The 16,741-nt window shown below is 50.6% G+C and overlaps 1 protein-coding gene across 3 annotated transcripts in view; it reads left to right on the top strand.

The window, feature by feature from the left end:
- The first annotated feature begins 12,355 nt into the window (after positions 1-12,355).
- ints13 (integrator complex subunit 13) overlaps positions 12,356-16,741 on the top strand; it is a 73,767-nt gene continuing 69,381 nt past the window's right edge. The window contains exons 1-2 of one of the 3 annotated variants that reach the window (XM_086009955.1): positions 12,356-12,841; positions 15,398-15,484. In XM_086009955.1, coding sequence (XP_085866081.1) covers positions 12,617-12,841; positions 15,398-15,484 — 312 coding nt within the window. In that variant the 5' untranslated portion in view covers positions 12,356-12,616. The remainder of the gene's footprint in view (positions 12,842-15,397; positions 15,485-16,741) is intronic. The other 2 variants (XM_086009953.1, XM_086009954.1) reach the window with 2 other exon arrangements.

The raw sequence follows: 16,741 nt of genomic DNA, 5'->3' as shown, positions 1-16,741 counted from the left end.
GGGCATAATCTTAAAAATGAGAGCCAGCCCATTCAGGAGTGAAATCAGGAAGCACTATTTCACACGGAGGGTGGTAGAAATCTAGAACCCTCTCCCCCAAAAAGCTGGGACAATTGAAATTTACAAGACTGCGATCGATAGATTTGTGTTGGGTAAGGGCATCGAGGCATATGGAGAAAAGGCGGGTAAATGGAACTGAGGTGCAGATCAGCCCTGATCTAACTGAATGGTGGAGCAGGCCCGAGGGGCTGCTAACCGCACTGCCCCACATATCATAGTCACATTCTCCCCCCCACCCTGGAACTGTATATCACATGAACCGTGAGCGCACAAGAACATTTTTGATCACTGGACTGTGTGCACATAGGACTCTTGTACCTCAACCTTAACTTATATAACTTATAACTCATTTGTATATTGCACACTGCATTTTAACTTATACTTATTTAAATATATATATATTATACTTATACTACCATATACTTAACATATTATATTACTATTACTTCCAGTGGTAATAGAGGCTTTTTGCACTATTCATTATATCCTGCAACTTGGACTGTCATTGCTATACTTATTTGCTTATTGTTTCTATATTTATATATACTTGTTTTTACTTTTGCTTTTTATATTTATACTTATATTGTGGGAGTGAGTGGGGAGTAAGCATTCCATTGTACCAGTTACATATGGCAGTAAAATAATCTTGAATCTTGAATGGCCTCCTCCTGTTCCAAATGTTCCTATAAATTACAGATGCACAGCTTCCAAATAGGTACAGCTTGCAGAGGTTAATCTCCTGGGTCCAGATATTCTGGTAGGTTTGTGTCAATGTGAAGTATTTTTATTATTTATTTCAGAGATATTAAAATTGAACACAGTGCCCCCAACGGTAATGTTAATTTCTTTACCTCAGAAAGTATGATCAAATGTTATACCGCCACCTAGAGATAAAACAAAGAACATACACAAGAGTTAAATCACCAAGCTGGGGGGGGGGGGGTTTCGGGCAGGTCTCGTTCTCCTGTATGCTCACCACCAGGGAAAGGTTTGTTGCAGTAATGGCTGTCTCTCCAGCAGTGCCATTTTTTTTTTGCAATTGGCCTTTTTCCCTTCTAGGTGTCAGCCTTGCCTCTGATGTCAGCAGGTTGTGGGCTCAAGCCCCAATCCAGAGATTTGAGCAGATGTTGACACTTTGTCAGAGGTGCTGTCTGGAGTGGGTGTAAAAAGATCCCACGGCACTGTTGGAAAAAGAGCAGGGGGAGTTCTCCTCGGTGTCCTGGCCAACATTTATCTCACAATCAACATCACTAAAACAGATTAACTGGTCATTATCACGTTGCTGTTTGTGGGAGCTTGCTGAGCGCAAGGTCCCACAGACATTACAACAGTGACTACAGATCAAAAATACTTCATTGGCTGTAAAGCGCTTTGGGATGTCCTGGGGGCATGAAAGGCGCTATAGAAATGCAAGTCTTTCTACTTTTTTTCCTCCCACCTCTGGTTTCCCCTCTGCGAATCCAGCTCCCCCATCTTCGGTTTCCCCTCTTCCCTGCCCTTGGTTTCCCTTCTTCCTCGTTCTTGGAACTTCTCGCACAACAGCTGCGAGCACGAAAGCACGAGCAAAAATACTCAACTACAAGGGACCTGGGCCTAGAAATTCAGTTGGGCGCACCAGCCGTTAGCGCCTTAGGAGGAGTAGATCTCGAGCGCTAGGCGCTTAGCGCCCGGGCGCAGCGCGATCTGCGCCTCGCCCCAACTTCAGTACACATTTAGCGCCGGCGCAAAGTCTTAGCGCGCGCCCTGCTGCGCGCGCAGATCATGACGTCATTTACTAGTGCAACGCCCTTTGTGCGCCCCGAACCGGAACTTCACTCGCGCCGGGCCATTGTGCGCCGGGCGGCCCTAACGACTGTGAAGTGGTACGGTACACAGCCGAGGCGGGCCGTGGGGAGCGCTAATTAAAGGGCACTTACCCTGCACTATAAAGGCCAGCCATTTTGCAGCATTCACTCTTGTGCAACGGTTTTTTGGAGAGAGACCAAGGAGGAGAGCTTACTGGTTTGGACCAACACTAGGACAGGTATTTTTGGCTCAGCCCAGAGCTTAGCAATTATCTTTGCCTTCATTGAGAGCTCAGTGTTTGCCAGCATATAATGGGGGCTGCATTGGGTGCCAACGCTGACTTTCAGCCTTATGCCAGAAGGGCTTACAGGCGCCGTGAGAGAGTGGCAGCCCTGGCTAGACGCAGAGGGGGCAACAGGCATCGCCAACTGAGGCCTTACCCACCCAGGGTATACCGCCAGCAGTCCTCCTATCTGACCATGTCTGCCGCGATGTGTGTAAGGAGGCTGCGATTCAGAAGGGAGGTGGTTGCAGACATCTGCCAGCTGCTTCAGAGAGATCTGCAGCCACAGCTGATGCGCAGGATGTCTCTGTCGGTGGCAGTGAAGGTGACGGTGGCTCTCAACTTCTATGCCACTGGCTCCTTCCAATCCGCTGCTGGGGACATCGCTAACATCTCCCAGTTCGCCGTGCATTGCTGCATCCGCCAGGTGACCGAAGCCCTTTTCAGAAGGAGACATCAATTCATCTCCTTCCCCATGACCCTGGGCAAGCAGCAGCAGCGTGCAGTGGGATTTGCAAGAATAGCGGGCTTCCCCATGGTGCAGGGCGCCATTGACTGCACGCATGTGGCTTTGCGGGCACCTCTGGAGCATGCCGAGGATTACCGCAACCGGAAGGGCTACCATTCCCTCAACGTACAGCTGGTGTGTGACCACAGGCAGCGCATCCTAGCTGTCAATGCCCGCTTTCCAGGCAGCAGCCACGATGCCTTTATCCTGCGACAGACAACTGTGGCTGACATGTTCCAGGCACAGCCTCCCCCAAGAGGATGGCTTATCGGGGACAAAGGCTATCCCTTGTGTACCTGGCTCATGACCCCGCTCCGCGCGCCCACGACCCCTGCTGAAGAGGCATACAACGAGAGCCATCAAGCGACTAGGAACATCATAGAACAAACAATCGGCGTCCTCAAGCAACGGTTCCGCTGTCTCGATCGCTCCGGGGGAGCCCTCCAGTATTCGCAGGAGTGAGTCTCCCAATTCGTCGTCGTTTGCTGCATGCTGCACAACCTGGCTATCCGCAGGACTCAGGCACTGCCACCTCACGTTGGACCCCCACCTCAGGAGGAGGAGCAGGAGGAGCATGAGGAGGAGGAGGACGAGGAGTACCAGCCCAGGAGGGAGGCACAAGGTCCAAGGGCCGCCCGTCGGCGGCTTATTGAACGTCACTTCTAGGCCCCCTGTCAGGGAATGGCTTGTGCCAATGAAAGAACATGATTGCAGCCGCTCCGCAAGCCCTCAGCCAGTTAAGGCAACAAACACTTCAAAGAGCAAACATGGACAATGTTAATAAATAAAAAGCTTTATTGTACAAACTCAGGGCCCTTCCCACATGAAAACCAAAAACAGGCGAAACCCCCAAAAAACACTCAAACACATTACTCGCTCCCACAACCTGGAGAGGATTAACAAAACAGTGCAACTAAAATGGCCGTCATCCTCGGACTTCGTAAAATACAAACATCACATCCTCGGCCTTCAAAAAACAAACATCACATCCTCGGCCTTCAAAAAACAAACATCCAATTCTCGGCCTCAAAAAACAGACATCCAATTCTTGGCCTCAAAAAACAAACATCCAATTCTCGGCCTCAAAAAACACAACTGGCCACACATTCGACTTTTTGGCCCGCTAGGGGGATGCCTTGGCCATCTTTGTGTGGCCCCTGCCCGCCCTGCTGCTCCTCCTCAAAGTAAGGCCATTGGCTGCTGCAAGGCTGGGGGCAGGCTCCAGAGGGGCACATGTCGTGACGGCAGATGCCCTTGGGGGTCGGCCTAGTCGAGGTCTGGCCATCGAGCGGGCGGCTGTTGAATGCTGCAGCTGTGGCTGGCCAGCATCAGTCGCTGCAGCAGCTCCTGGCAGCTCCGCTGGGGGAGTGGCAGTGGCGGCTGGAGGAATGGGGGCAAGCTGGCGGATGGCAGGCGCTCGCTGGTCGCCTGAGACACTGGCACTCGCCCGGGCCAGCACTGCAGCACGCGCACCAATCTGCCGAGGGACAGACCGCTGTGCTGCTGCAGCACGCCGGGTGCCCTGGCGATGCCTGGCTGACACAGCGAGTGTGGCAGCAGTGAGTGTCCGTGTTGACCTGTTCAGTGACCTCATCAGAGCACCCAGTGACTGGACGGCACCACTGATCAGCTGCCCACTCGCTGCCTGAGCTGCCCCGAATGCCTCCCGACTCGCTGCCTAATCTGCCCCGAATGCCGCCCGACTCGCTGCCTGCTCTGCCCCGAATTCCGCCAAACTGATGGCCTGTGAGGCCCCGACGTCGGTGACACTCCGAGAGAGGGACTCGATGGCCTCAGGCAACCGTGCCACTACCCCCATGAGCTCCGTGTGCCGGCGCTCCGAGTCCGCGGACAAGTCCTCGAGGCGTTCCATCTCCTCGGCGAAGACCATCTCCGGACTGGAGGCCGGACTCTCCCTCTGGGGAGAAGGCCGCCGAGCTGGCCGACCCTTCCTGCGTTGCTGGTCGCTGCTGGGCCCAGCAATTGGACTCCCCTCCGACCCTTCCCCCCTCTGGGGAGAAGGCCGCCGAGCTGGCACCCCCCTCCCGCGTTTCTGCAGGCCGCAGGTCCCATGAGCTCCCCTCCCCTCCGACACTTCCGCGACGCTCCCCTCCAGGGAAGACGTGTCCCCTACATTGGCATGGGTTGCCACGGCTGAGGGTTCCCCTGATGGGCCGCCTTCCTCTTGCTCCTCCTCCTCCTCCTCCTCCTCTGAGGGGCTGTCACTGGCAAGTTCAGGGACCTCCTCCTCACCATCTGAAAGCAGGAAGGCACAAGAGTAGCTTTAGAGTGAGGAGAGGGCGTCAGCGAGGGATGCATGAGTGGTGGCATTCAGCGCATTGGTCGGACAGTGGCAAAGGATGTAGATCTGATGCGCAACTGGGACGAGAGAGGTCCAAACGTTGATGTCCTTACCATTGGTGCCCAGAACAGGGTCGGCATCTCCACATGCAACGGGGCCAATCACCCGGCCACCCATGATGCGCGCCACGCGATGTTGCAGCTCGGTGAGCGGCTGGATCTGGGGTCGGCCTCCCCCGGTCGCAGTCCGGCTCTTCTTGTTATTGGCCAGCTTGGCCTGCAAGAGAAAGGACGGCCTCTAAGTACAGTGTGTAGCCCTGATCTTGTGTGCACTGCCTCCCATGGTGGAATAGCCTGGCCAGTGTGTCGCCCTGATCTTGTGTGCACTGCCTCCCATGGTGGAATAGCCTGGCCAGTGTGTCGCCCTGATCTTGTGTGCACTGCCTCCCATGGTGGAATAGCCTGGCCAGTGTGTCGCCCTGATCTTGTGTGCACTGCCTCCCATGGTGGAATAGCTTGGCCAGTGTGTTAAGTGCAGAATGTGCAATTGATGTTCATGCCTGTTCCACAGCTGCTGGATGAGGGCTGGCCATTAGGGCTTTCAGGTCCCTTTGCCCATAATGTGAGGTGCACATGCAAGGATGAGGAGGTCATTGGAAAGGGTACTCACCCTGACAATCCGCGTGAGGTCATTAAACTTTTTGCGGCATTGGACACCGGTCCTGGGGACCTCGCTGTTGGCTGACATCTTGCTGGCGACATGCCTCCAGGCTCTCCGGTAGGCGCGGACCGGCGCCTTCCTGCCATTGTCCGGGTACAAAATATGGCGCCTCTTCTCCACACCACCAACCAGCACACTCAGATCACGCTCTGAGAAGCGCTGTGCTCGTTCACGGGCCCTCTGCATGGCTTCAGGCGCTATTTGGGTCCAGCAGCAGTGTTCAGGCCTAGCTGGAGGGCTCCACTATCCAGGGCGTGGCAGCAGACAAAGTCGACCCTTCCCCCTTAAGAGCTGGCCGGCGCCAGGGTGTCTGCTGTCAATCACGAGATGGCCGCACCTGCGCTGCGCCTGGCCTGGGCGCTCTCGCTCAGCACCTCCGGCTTAGCGCCTAAAGAGAGGCGTCCAACGCCAGTTTTAGCGCTCGAGCAAACTCTTAGGGCGAAGCTAATGAATATCGGAGAAGTGGCCTCGGTTTGGCGGCGGGCGCAAACTTTAGCGGCCGCCCGACTTTAACGCCCCAAAAGTGGCTACAATGAATTTCTAGGCCCTGATCTTTTATCTCAAGGTAAATGCAATAAGATGTGCAGACGTTGTGATCAGATGTCATGTGATTGACATCATGTGGTCAGAATATCACGTGATCAAACCTCCAGGAACGTCTCCAATCAGAGTTGGCAACCCTATGCTTCACACAAGCAGTCGTTCTAGTCCCATGTGCCTGCTCTGTTCCCAAAAAAACAAGCCTGAAGGCTTTGTGTCTTAATGCGAGGAGCATTCGTAATAAGGTGGATGAATTGGCTGCGCAAATAGAGGTAAACGAATATGATTTGGTTGGGATTACGGAAACATGGCTCAAGGATGGCCAAGGCTGGGAACTCAACATCCAGGGGTATTCGATATTAAGGAAAGATAGGCAAAAAGGAAAGGGAGGTGGGGTAGCATTACTGGTTAAAGAAAGGATTAACACAATTGTAAGGAAGGATATTAACTCTGATGATGTGGAATCTGTATGGGTAGAATTGAGAAATACCAAGGGGCAGAAAACGTTAGTGGGAGTGGTATATAGACCTCCAAACAGTAAGGCGGAGGTTGGGGATGGCATTAAAAGGGAAATTAAAGAAGCATGCAATAAGGGCACAGCAGTCATCATGGGTGACTTTAATCTACATATAGATTTGGCTAACCAAATTAGTAACAATACTGTGGAGGAGGAATTCCTGGAGTGTTTACGGGATGGTTTCCTGGACCAATATGTCGAGGAACCAACTAGAGATCAGGCCATCTTAGACTGGGTATTATGTAACGAGAAAGGATTAATTGGCAATCTTGTTGTACGAGACCCCTTGGGTCAGAGCGATCATAATATGATCGAATTCTTCATTAAGATGGAGAATGAAATAGTTGAGTCAGAGACTAGGGTCCTAAATTTAAATAAAGGAAACTACGATGGTCTGAGGCGCAAGTTGGGTAGGATTGATTGGGGAACGTCACTCAAAGGGTTGACGGTGGATAGGCAATGGCAAACATTCAAAGACCGCATGGATGAACTACAGAATTTGTTCATCCCAGTTTGGCATAAAAATAAAACAAAAAAGGTGACTCAACCGTGGCTAACAAGGGAAATTAGGGATAGCATAAGATCCAAGGAGAGGACATATAAATTGGCCAGAAAAAGCAATAATCCTGAGGATTGGGAGCAGTTTAGGATTCAACAAAGGAGGACAAAGGGATTAATTAAGAAGGGGAAAATAGAATATGAGAGTAAGCTTGCAGGGAACATAAAAACTGACTGTAAAAGCTTTTATACATATGTGAAGAGAAAAAGATTGGTGAAGTCAAGCGTGGGTCCCTTGCAGTCAGAATCAGGGGAATTTATAATGGGGAGCAAAGAAATGGCAGACCAACTAAATACATATTTTGGTTCTGTCTTCACAAAGGAGGACACATATAACCTCCCAGAGATGCCGGGGAACATAGGGTCTGATGAAAGGGAGGAACTGAAAGAAATCAGTATTTGTAGGGAAAGGGTGTTAGGGAAATTGATGGGATTGAAGGCCGATAAATCCCCAGGGCCTGATAATCTACATCCTAGGGTACTTAAGGAAGTGGCCCTAGAAATAGTAGATGCATTGCTGATCATCTTCCAACATTCGATGGAATCTGGAACAGTACCCATGGATTGGAGGGTAGCTAATGTTACCCCACTATTCAAAAAAGGTGGTAGAGAGAAAACGGGGAATTACAGACCGGTAAGCCTGACATCGGTAGTGGGGAAAATGCTAGAGTCCATTATAAAAGATGTAATAGCAGAGCACTTGGAAAACAGTGACAGGATCGGACAAAGTCAACATGGATTCACAAAAGGTAAATCGTGCTTGACGAATCTACTGGAATTTTTTGAGGATGTAACTGGTAAAATAGATAAGGGAGAACCAGTGGATGTGGTGTATCTGGACTTTCAGAAGGCATTCGATAAGGTCCCGCATAAGAGATTAGCGTGTAAAGTTAAGGCACATGGGATTGGGGGCAAGGTATTGACTTGAATAGAGAACTGGTTGGCAGATAGAAAGCAAAGAGTTGGAATAAACGGGTCTTTTTCCGAGTGGCAGGCAGTGACTAGTGGGGTACCGCAGGGATCGGTCCTTGGGCCCCAGCTATTCACAATATATATTAATGATCTAGACAAGGGAACTAGATGTAATATCTCCAAATTTGCAGACGACACAAAGCTGGGTGGGCGTGTGTGCTGTGAGGAGGATGTCGAGAAACTCCAGGATGATTTGGACATGTTGGGTGATTGGGCAGAAACATGGCAGATGCAATATAACGTGGATAAATGTGAGGTTATCCACTTTGGTGGCAAAAACAGGAAGGCAGATTATTATCTAAATGGCAATAGTTTGGGAAAAGGGGAGTGTAACGAGACCTGGGTGTCCTTGTGCACCAGTTGCTGAAGGTAAGCATGCAGGTGCAGCAGGCAGTTAAGAAGGCAAATGGTATGCTGGCCTTCGTAGCGAGAGGGTTCCAGTACAGGAACAAGGATGCCTTGCTGCAGTTGTACAGGGCCTTGGTGAGACCACTCAGGGCCTTGAGTATTGTGTGCAGTTTTGGTCGCCTTATCTGAGGAAGGATGTTCTTGCCATGGAAGGAGTTCAGCGAAGATTCACCAGGCAGGAATGACGTTATGAGGAGAGATTGGGTCGATTGGGCTTGTACTCGCTGGAGTTTAGAAGAATGAGAGGTGATCTCATTGAAACTTATGAAATTCTGACAGGACTGGACATTCTAGATGCAGGAAGGATGTTCCCGATGGTCGGGGAGTCCAGAACCAGGGGACACAGTCTAAGGATAAAGGGTAGGCCATTTAGGACAGAAATGAGGAGGAATTTCTTCACCCAGAGAGTGGTGAACCTGTGGAACTCTCTACCACAGAAGGTGGTGGAGGCCAGTTCATTAAATATATTCAAGAAGGAGTTGGATATATTTCTTAAGGCTAAAGGGATCAAGGGGTATGGGGAGAAAGCAGGGACCGGGTACTGAATTTGGATGATCAGCCATGATCGCATTGAATGGCGGAGCAGGCTCGAGGGTCCGAATGGCCTACTCCTGCTCCTATCTTCTATGTTTCTATGTTTCATATCCCTTTATCCTCTTTTCTGTCAACCATTGATCTAACCTACTCTGAAATGTTGACATGGCCTCTGCTCCAGTCGATAGCTCCGAGTGAGTGCATTGCGCAAATTGGCTGCTGCGTTGCCCACATTGCAACAGTGACTACACTTCAAAAAGTACTTCATTGGCTATAAAGCACTTTGGGACGTCCGGCGGCCGTGAAAGGCGCTACAGAAATGCAGGCCTTTCTTTCAATAAGTGGAGCGAAGGAAACCGGGGAATGCGCAAGAGGCCTGAATTGGAGGACTGCAGAGTTCTATGTATATATACAGGAAACTTTCTTTTATCCAGCACGGACGGGACCGACGTGGTGCCGGTTCATCAAAGATTCCGGATAACCGAACGCTATAGTAAAAGATAGGGAGAGCTGACAGCTCCGTATAAAGCAACAAACCCTGTTGCTTAGCAACAACAGTAGAACAATGAACACAAGTTTCAAGCGTCTCTGTAGCTTAGCAACAGCTGCAGCCACACCCTTGCACAGCAACAGATGGAAGAAGGCAAATACAATATGAAGTAAAACCTACTCCTGAATTTTGCCGGTTAACCGACATTTCCGGTTATTTAGGTGCCGGTAAATCGAAAGTTTCCTGTACTTTTTTATTTGCAAAATGAATGAGTCTTGACTTTCTAGTGCGATGCAAAGGATAGAATCATAGAATGGTTCCAGCACGGAAGGAGGCCATTCGAGTCCATGCCGACTCTCTGCTAGTCCCACTCCCCTGCCCTTTCCCCCGTAGCCCTGCAATTTTTTTTCCTTCAGGTACTTATCCGACTCGCTTTTGAAAGACAAGATTGAATCTACCCCCACCACCCTTTCAGGCAGTGCATCCCTGATCTTAACCACTCGCTGCATTAAAAAGGTTTTTCTCATGTCGCCTTTGTTTCTTTTGCCAATCACCTTAAATCTGTGTCCACTGGTTTTCGACCCTTCCGCCAGTGGGAACAGTTTCTCTCTGTCTAGACCCCTCATGATTTTGAACACCTCTATCAAATCTCCTCTCAACCTTCTCTGCTCCAAGGAGAACAACCCCAGCTTCTCCAGTCCATCCACGTAACTGAAGCCCCTCATCCCTGGAACCATTCTTGTCAATCTTTCCTGCACCCTCTGCAGTGCCATCTCTACAGTACAAGATGCACTGCAGCAATTCGCCAAGGCTTCTTCGGCAGCACCTCCCAAACACGCGACCTCCACCACCTAGAAGGACAAGGGCAGCAGGACTGTGGGAACACCACCACCTCCAAGTTCCCCCTCCAAGTCACACACCATCCTGACTTGGAAGTATATCGCCGTTCCTTCATCGTCGCTGGGTCAAAATCCTAGAACTCCCTCCCTAACAGCGCTGTGGGAGTACCTTCACCACACGGACTGCAGCGGTTCAAGAAGGCGGCTCACCAGCACTTTCACGAGGGCAACTAGGGATGGGCAATAAATGCTGGCATTGCCAGCGACGCCCACATCCCATAAACAAATAAAAAAACATGTGATGAGGGTTTCTGTCTCTACCACCTTTTCGGGCAGTGAGTTCCAGACCCCCACCATCCTCTGGGAGAAAAGATTTCTCCTCAACTCCCCTCTAATCCTCCTACCAATTCATTTAAATCTATGCCCCCTGGTTATCGACCCCTCTGCTAAGGGAAATAGGTGCTTCCTATCCACTCTATCTGGGCCCCTCGTAATTTTATACAGCTCAACCAAGTCTTCCCTCAGCCTGCTCCGTTCCAAAGAAAACAACCCCAGCCTCTCCAATCTTTCCTGGTAGCTAAAATTCCCCAGCCCAGGCAACATCTTCGTAAACGATAGCAAAATACTGCGGATGCTGGAAATCCGAAATAACAACAGAAAACGCTGGAAAAACTCAGCAGGCCAGGCAACATCCGTGGAGAGAGAAACAGAGTCAACGCTTCGGGTCGAAACCCTTCATCAGGACTGACGTTGACTGTATTTCTCTCCACGGATGTTGCCTGGCCTGCTGAGTTTTTCCAGCATTTTTTGTTGTTATTTCGAACATCCTGGTAAATCTCCCCTGCACTCTCTGGAGTGTAGAGGAGCGCATCCTTGGAACCATTCTGGTAAATCTTTTCTGCGCTCTCCGTCAGGCCTTCACATCCTTCCTAAAGTGCGGTTCTTGCGCAGTCCAACATCCCCAGCATTGAAGCTCTGACCACACTCAATCAGCTCCGATGGGCGGGTCACATTGTCCGCATGCCCGATACGAGACTCCCAAAACAAGCGCTCTACTCGGAGCTCCGGCACGGCAAGAGAGCCCCAGGTGGGCAGAGGAAACGCTTCAAGGACACCCTCAAAGCTTCCTTGGAAAAAGTGTAACATCCCCACCGACACCTGGGAATCCCTGGCCCAAGACCGCACAAAGTGGAGGAGAAGCATCCGGGAAGGCGCCGAACACCTCGAGTCTCTTCGCCGGGAGCAAGCGGAAGCCAAGCACAAACAGCGCAAGGGGCGCACGTCAACCCAAGCACCCCACCCACCCGCCCCTTCAACCACCGTCTGCCCCACCTGTGACAGAGACTGTAGGTCCCGCATTGGACTCATCAGTCACCTGAGAACTCATTTTTAATGTGGAAGCAAGTCATCCTCGGTCCCGAGGGACTGCCTAAGAAGAAGAATGTAAGAAGTCACACAACACCAGGTTATAGTCCAACAGCTTTATTTGAAATAAAAGCGATTTCAAGTGATTTCAAATAAAGCTGTTGGACTATAACCTGGTGTTGTGTGACTTCTTACATTTGTCCACCCCAGTCCAACACCGACCGGCATCTCCACATCATGGCTAAGAAGAAGAAAGTGCAGTGCCCAGAGTTGATGACAACTGGGGCAATTGAAGCAAACGCTAGTAGGATAGCAAAATACTGCAGATGTTGGAAATCCGAAATAACAACAGAAAATGCTGGAAAAACTCAACAGGTCAGGCAACATCCGTGGAGAGAAATTTGAGTTGACCTTGCCAGTCACGTTGCGCTGCAGGCGGCGCGGTGACGTCAGAAGGCCCGCGGCCCGGGGCTGACGCGCTAGGCGCCCGGCCGCCATCTTGAATCCCCCGGGGCCGCCGCTCACGTGATGCTGCAGGTTCTGGGATGTCGGTTGCCGGGTGACCACTGCGGCTCGGGAGGGGGCTGAGCCCCGCCCCCCCCGCGGTGTTTTGTTTTATTGTTTTCCCTCCCTTCCCCCTCCCGCTCCGCTCGGTCGGGCGCGGCAGCAGTTTGTTGTTTGGTTTGACGGCGCCGCCCGCCCGCTGCCTCCCCCCCCGGCGCGCTGCCAGTCAGGATGAAGCTGTTCTCCGAGGCCCACAAGACGGTGTTCGTGGTGGATCACTGCCCCTACATGTCCGAGTCCTGCCGGCAGACGGTGGAGTTCGACATGTTCACCAAGAACCGGGCCCCGGGCATCATCCCGCTCGCACCCATCGCCAAGTCGCTGTGGACCTGCGCCGTGGAGTCGGCCATGGAGTACTGCCGCATCATGTACGACATCTTCCCGGCCCGGAAACTGGTGAGAACCCGGGGCTGGGCCCTGGGGGCAGGGCACAGAGGGCTGGGCACAGAGGGCTGGGCCCTGGGGGCAGGGCACAGAGGGCTGGGCCCAGGGGGCAGGGTCCTTGGGGTGGGGGCTGGGCCCAGGGGGCAGGGCCCTTGGGGTGGGGGCTGGGCACAGGGGGCAGGGCCCTGGGGGCTGGGCACAGGGGGCAGGGCACAGGGGGCAGGGCCCTTGGGGTGGGGGCTGGGCACAGGGGGCAGGGCCCTGGGGGCTGGGCACAGGGGGCTGGGCCCTGGGGGCAGGGCACAGAGGGCTGGGCCCAGGGGGCAGGGCCCTTGGGGTGGGGGCTGGGCACAGGGGGCAGGGCCCTTGGGGTGGGGGCTGGGCACAGGGGGCAGGGCCCTGGGGGCTGGGCACAGGGGGCAGGGCCCAGAGGGCTGGGCACTGGGGGTTGGGCACAGGGGGCTGGGCCGGGCACAGGGGGTTGGGGCTGGGCCTGGGCACTGGGGGCAGGATCCTGGGAGCTGGGCATTGGGGGCTGGGCCCTGGGGGCTGGGGCTGACACTGAGGGCTGGTATTGGGGCAGGGGGCTGGACCCTGGAGCAGGGCACCATGGCAGTACTGGGCACCAGAGTACGAGCAGAGATGAGTTTGCTGGCTGGGTGCCAGAGTACGGGCAGGTCCCGGGGGCAGTCGACATTGACTAAGCTCTGGGGAAAGGGCAGGTACTAATTGGGGCAGTGGGCAATGAGCTGAGCCGCAGAGCAGGAAACGGGGTAAGGACTGAGGTCCTCAGTAGCAGGACTGGGGGTAAATGGTGAACTCTGGGTGGGGTAAATAGTTAACTCTGGGTAGGATTCATATAATGAGTTCCCCGCTGGGCTGGGGCTTGCAGTGAATGTTTAATGGATGTAATAAAAAATAAGTAGCTGATACTTACTGAGAAATAATCACCCTACTTATAACCATATATTGCAGTCAGTAGTTTGGTACTAATGTTAGGTTAGATGTTGAAGCTGTTAACTAATCTTCCTTACTTATGGGTGCATAAGTGTCTGATGATTGGAAAACTGGGAAGTAGAAGGTAGTTTAAGAGCTGAACAACAATTAACACTAGAGAGAGAGAGTTTGCAGCATTTAATACAGAATAATAGTACTTGCTTCTGGATAAAATAGGTGATGTATAATTCTGTACATTTCATTTCTTTTTGCGTTCAAAACAGTTTAGGTCAGTTATGTACCGGCTGAAAAACTGTTTTTCCCTTTTAATGAATAAAACAGTTTTGTAAACCTTCCTAAAAAAAAAAGTTAAAATAGGTTCCTCATCCTCCTGTGGCAATGCTGATGATAAGTCAAAGATGCATGTTTTTATAAAGACAGGATCATTTATACAATGCTAAACCTCCTGTGTTGTTCTCCTGTGTGTATAAGGCTACAAGGTGTAGTTGCTGTGCAGTGTTGAAATTGAATGCTCTGCTCAGTTTCAAGTCTGGTTGGGGGCTCAGAACACTGGCTCTGGCGGGAGGCTCACTTAAAAGAAGCTGCCGATCTTTTGGCTCTGGTTTTAACTGTTAAGTGGAGAGACTAAAGAAGCTGGGATTGATCTCCTTGGAGCAGAGAAGGTTTAGGGGAGATTTAATATAAAGGTGGTTGTTATTATGAGGGGTTCTCATAGAATAAATAATGAGAAACTGTTTCCATTGGCAGGAGGGTCGGTAACCAGAGGACGCAGATTTAAGATAATTGGCAGAAGAACCCTGGGGGAATAGGAGATGAGAATTTTTTTTACGCAGTGAGTTATAATGATCTGGAATGCAGTGTCTGAAAGGGTGGTGGAAGCAGATTCAATATAACTTTGAAAAGGAATTTTGATAAATACTTGAAAAGAAAAAAATTGCAGGGCTACAGGGAAAGAGCGGGGGAGTTGGACTAATTGGCTAGGTCATTCAAAGAGCCGGCACAGGCACGGTGGGCCGAATGGTGGTCTTCTGTGCTCAGCTGTGGCTCAGTGGGCAGCACACTTCTGAGTCAGAAGGTCGTGGGTTCAAGTTCCACTCCAGGGACTTGAGCACACAAAGCTAGGCTGACGCTCCAGTGCAGTGCTGAGGGAGTGCTGCACTGTCGGAGGTGCCGTCTTTCCGATGAGACGTTAAACCGAGGCCCCGTCTGCTCTCTCAGGTGGATGTAAAAGATCCCACGGCACTATTTCAGAGAATAACAGGGGAGTTCTCCCCGGTGTCCTGGCCAATATTCATCGCTCAATCAACATAATAAAAACAGATGATCTGGTCATCGTCACATTGCTGTCTGTGGGAGCTTGCTGTGCACAAATTGGCTGCCACATTTCCCACAGTACAACAGTGACTACACTTCAAAAAGTACTTCATTGGCTGTAAAGCGCTTTGAGACGTCCGGTGGTCGTGAAAGGCGCTATAGAAATGTAAGTCTTTCTATGATACTGAAATATGCATTGGACAAAGTGTGGTTCCTGGAGTGTTGACATTCCATTTTGAATATATATTACAAATCGTGTATAAAATATGTTCTATTTAATTTCCCCGTGTACCTCAGCCAGCAACACTAAGCAGCATGACGTCAACATCTGGTGACCAAAGGCTGCTAACAGTTGCTCCAAAGCAATTAATGGGTGCAACCAGGGTAAGTGAAAATAAATGTCCATTGAGATACTTCTTTTGTTGCTGTGTACTGGAATTGAAATAGATGAACGGACAATGGAAAAACAAGGGTCTGGACCTTAGAGGAGGGTCTAGGCCCTGGAGGAGAGTCCAGTATTTTGTTTGTAATTTGGAATCGGGAGTTCTCCGAAGGAAGGATTATTGGGGGTGAAGTGGGACGGAGAACTGGCGGAATCGCATTAGCTGCCCGTGATACGATCTGCCCGATACTCAGGTCTGATGTCCATGGAATTGAATATCAGGCGGGGAGTGTAACTGGCGACCAGTGCAATTCCGCCCATGTCCATTTTCACCCCCAAGGTCTTTCTGCAAATGACAGGCAAATGTCATGATGGAACAAAAGCCCTATGAAGACAATAGCATTTTCATTGTGTAATTGCTTTTTTGTTAATTTTGTTTTTCCTTTTTCTTTTTAGAAAAAGTGACTTTTGAGCCAGATGATTGGCTGTGAGTACTGTATTGCTTTCTAGTAAGCTCATTGGCTACCACTTGCATCAGCTACTGTGGAAGTAACTCTTAACGTTGCTATGGAAAGCATCACAGAGCAGCTTCAAAGTCACTTTTTAAAGCAAAATGTGCATATTATCCTTCTCAAGTCTTCCAGAAGGCCAGGAGTGATTATTGAGTGCAGAGAAAGATTTAATTGTATTAAAATGGCTTTTTTTAAACTGAATTTTGATAAGTCGATGCACAGGATCTGGTCCTTTAGAGAAACGGGATGGTTGGGCGATTCAGAGCGCAACTCAATGTGTGTTGGTGCTGTCTCCAACCAATTCTTCACTTAAAAGTGAAGGACAAATGTTCTGTTTTCTTGTGAGCCGTGCCATGAAGATCAGCTACTAATTATGTCTAGTAACAGATTGCTTGGCCAGCTGCAGTTTAGGGTGATGGTTGTCGCAGAATGGTTGGTTTCATAATCAACAAGTATAGATGCAATGCAAGCATTTCTCAAAATTCCAACAGAATTGCCGTTTTCTTTTAATTCATTGTTTACTCAAAATTGGAACAATCAAGGACAGTTTTTAATTGCCCAGTGACAATAACAATAATGGACAAACTGGCAATTAAATGGGTTTGTTGTAATTGTATCTGTAACTGATTTGGAGGAGTGCCTCTGATGTCTTGCCCTGTATGCTGCTCACACTTGTTTGAAAGAAAATCCTTGCTACTTCTTAATGGTTTCTTCTGTAAGTAGGTGTTACTATCAAAAGAAAGCTTT

The sequence above is a fragment of the Somniosus microcephalus genome, chromosome 17 (assembly GCF_052327205.1).
Source record: "Somniosus microcephalus isolate GS21.2 chromosome 17, FLI_Smic_1.0, whole genome shotgun sequence".
NCBI lineage: Eukaryota > Metazoa > Chordata > Chondrichthyes > Squaliformes > Somniosidae > Somniosus > Somniosus microcephalus.
This window is presented reverse-complemented; position numbering and strand designations above follow the sequence as displayed.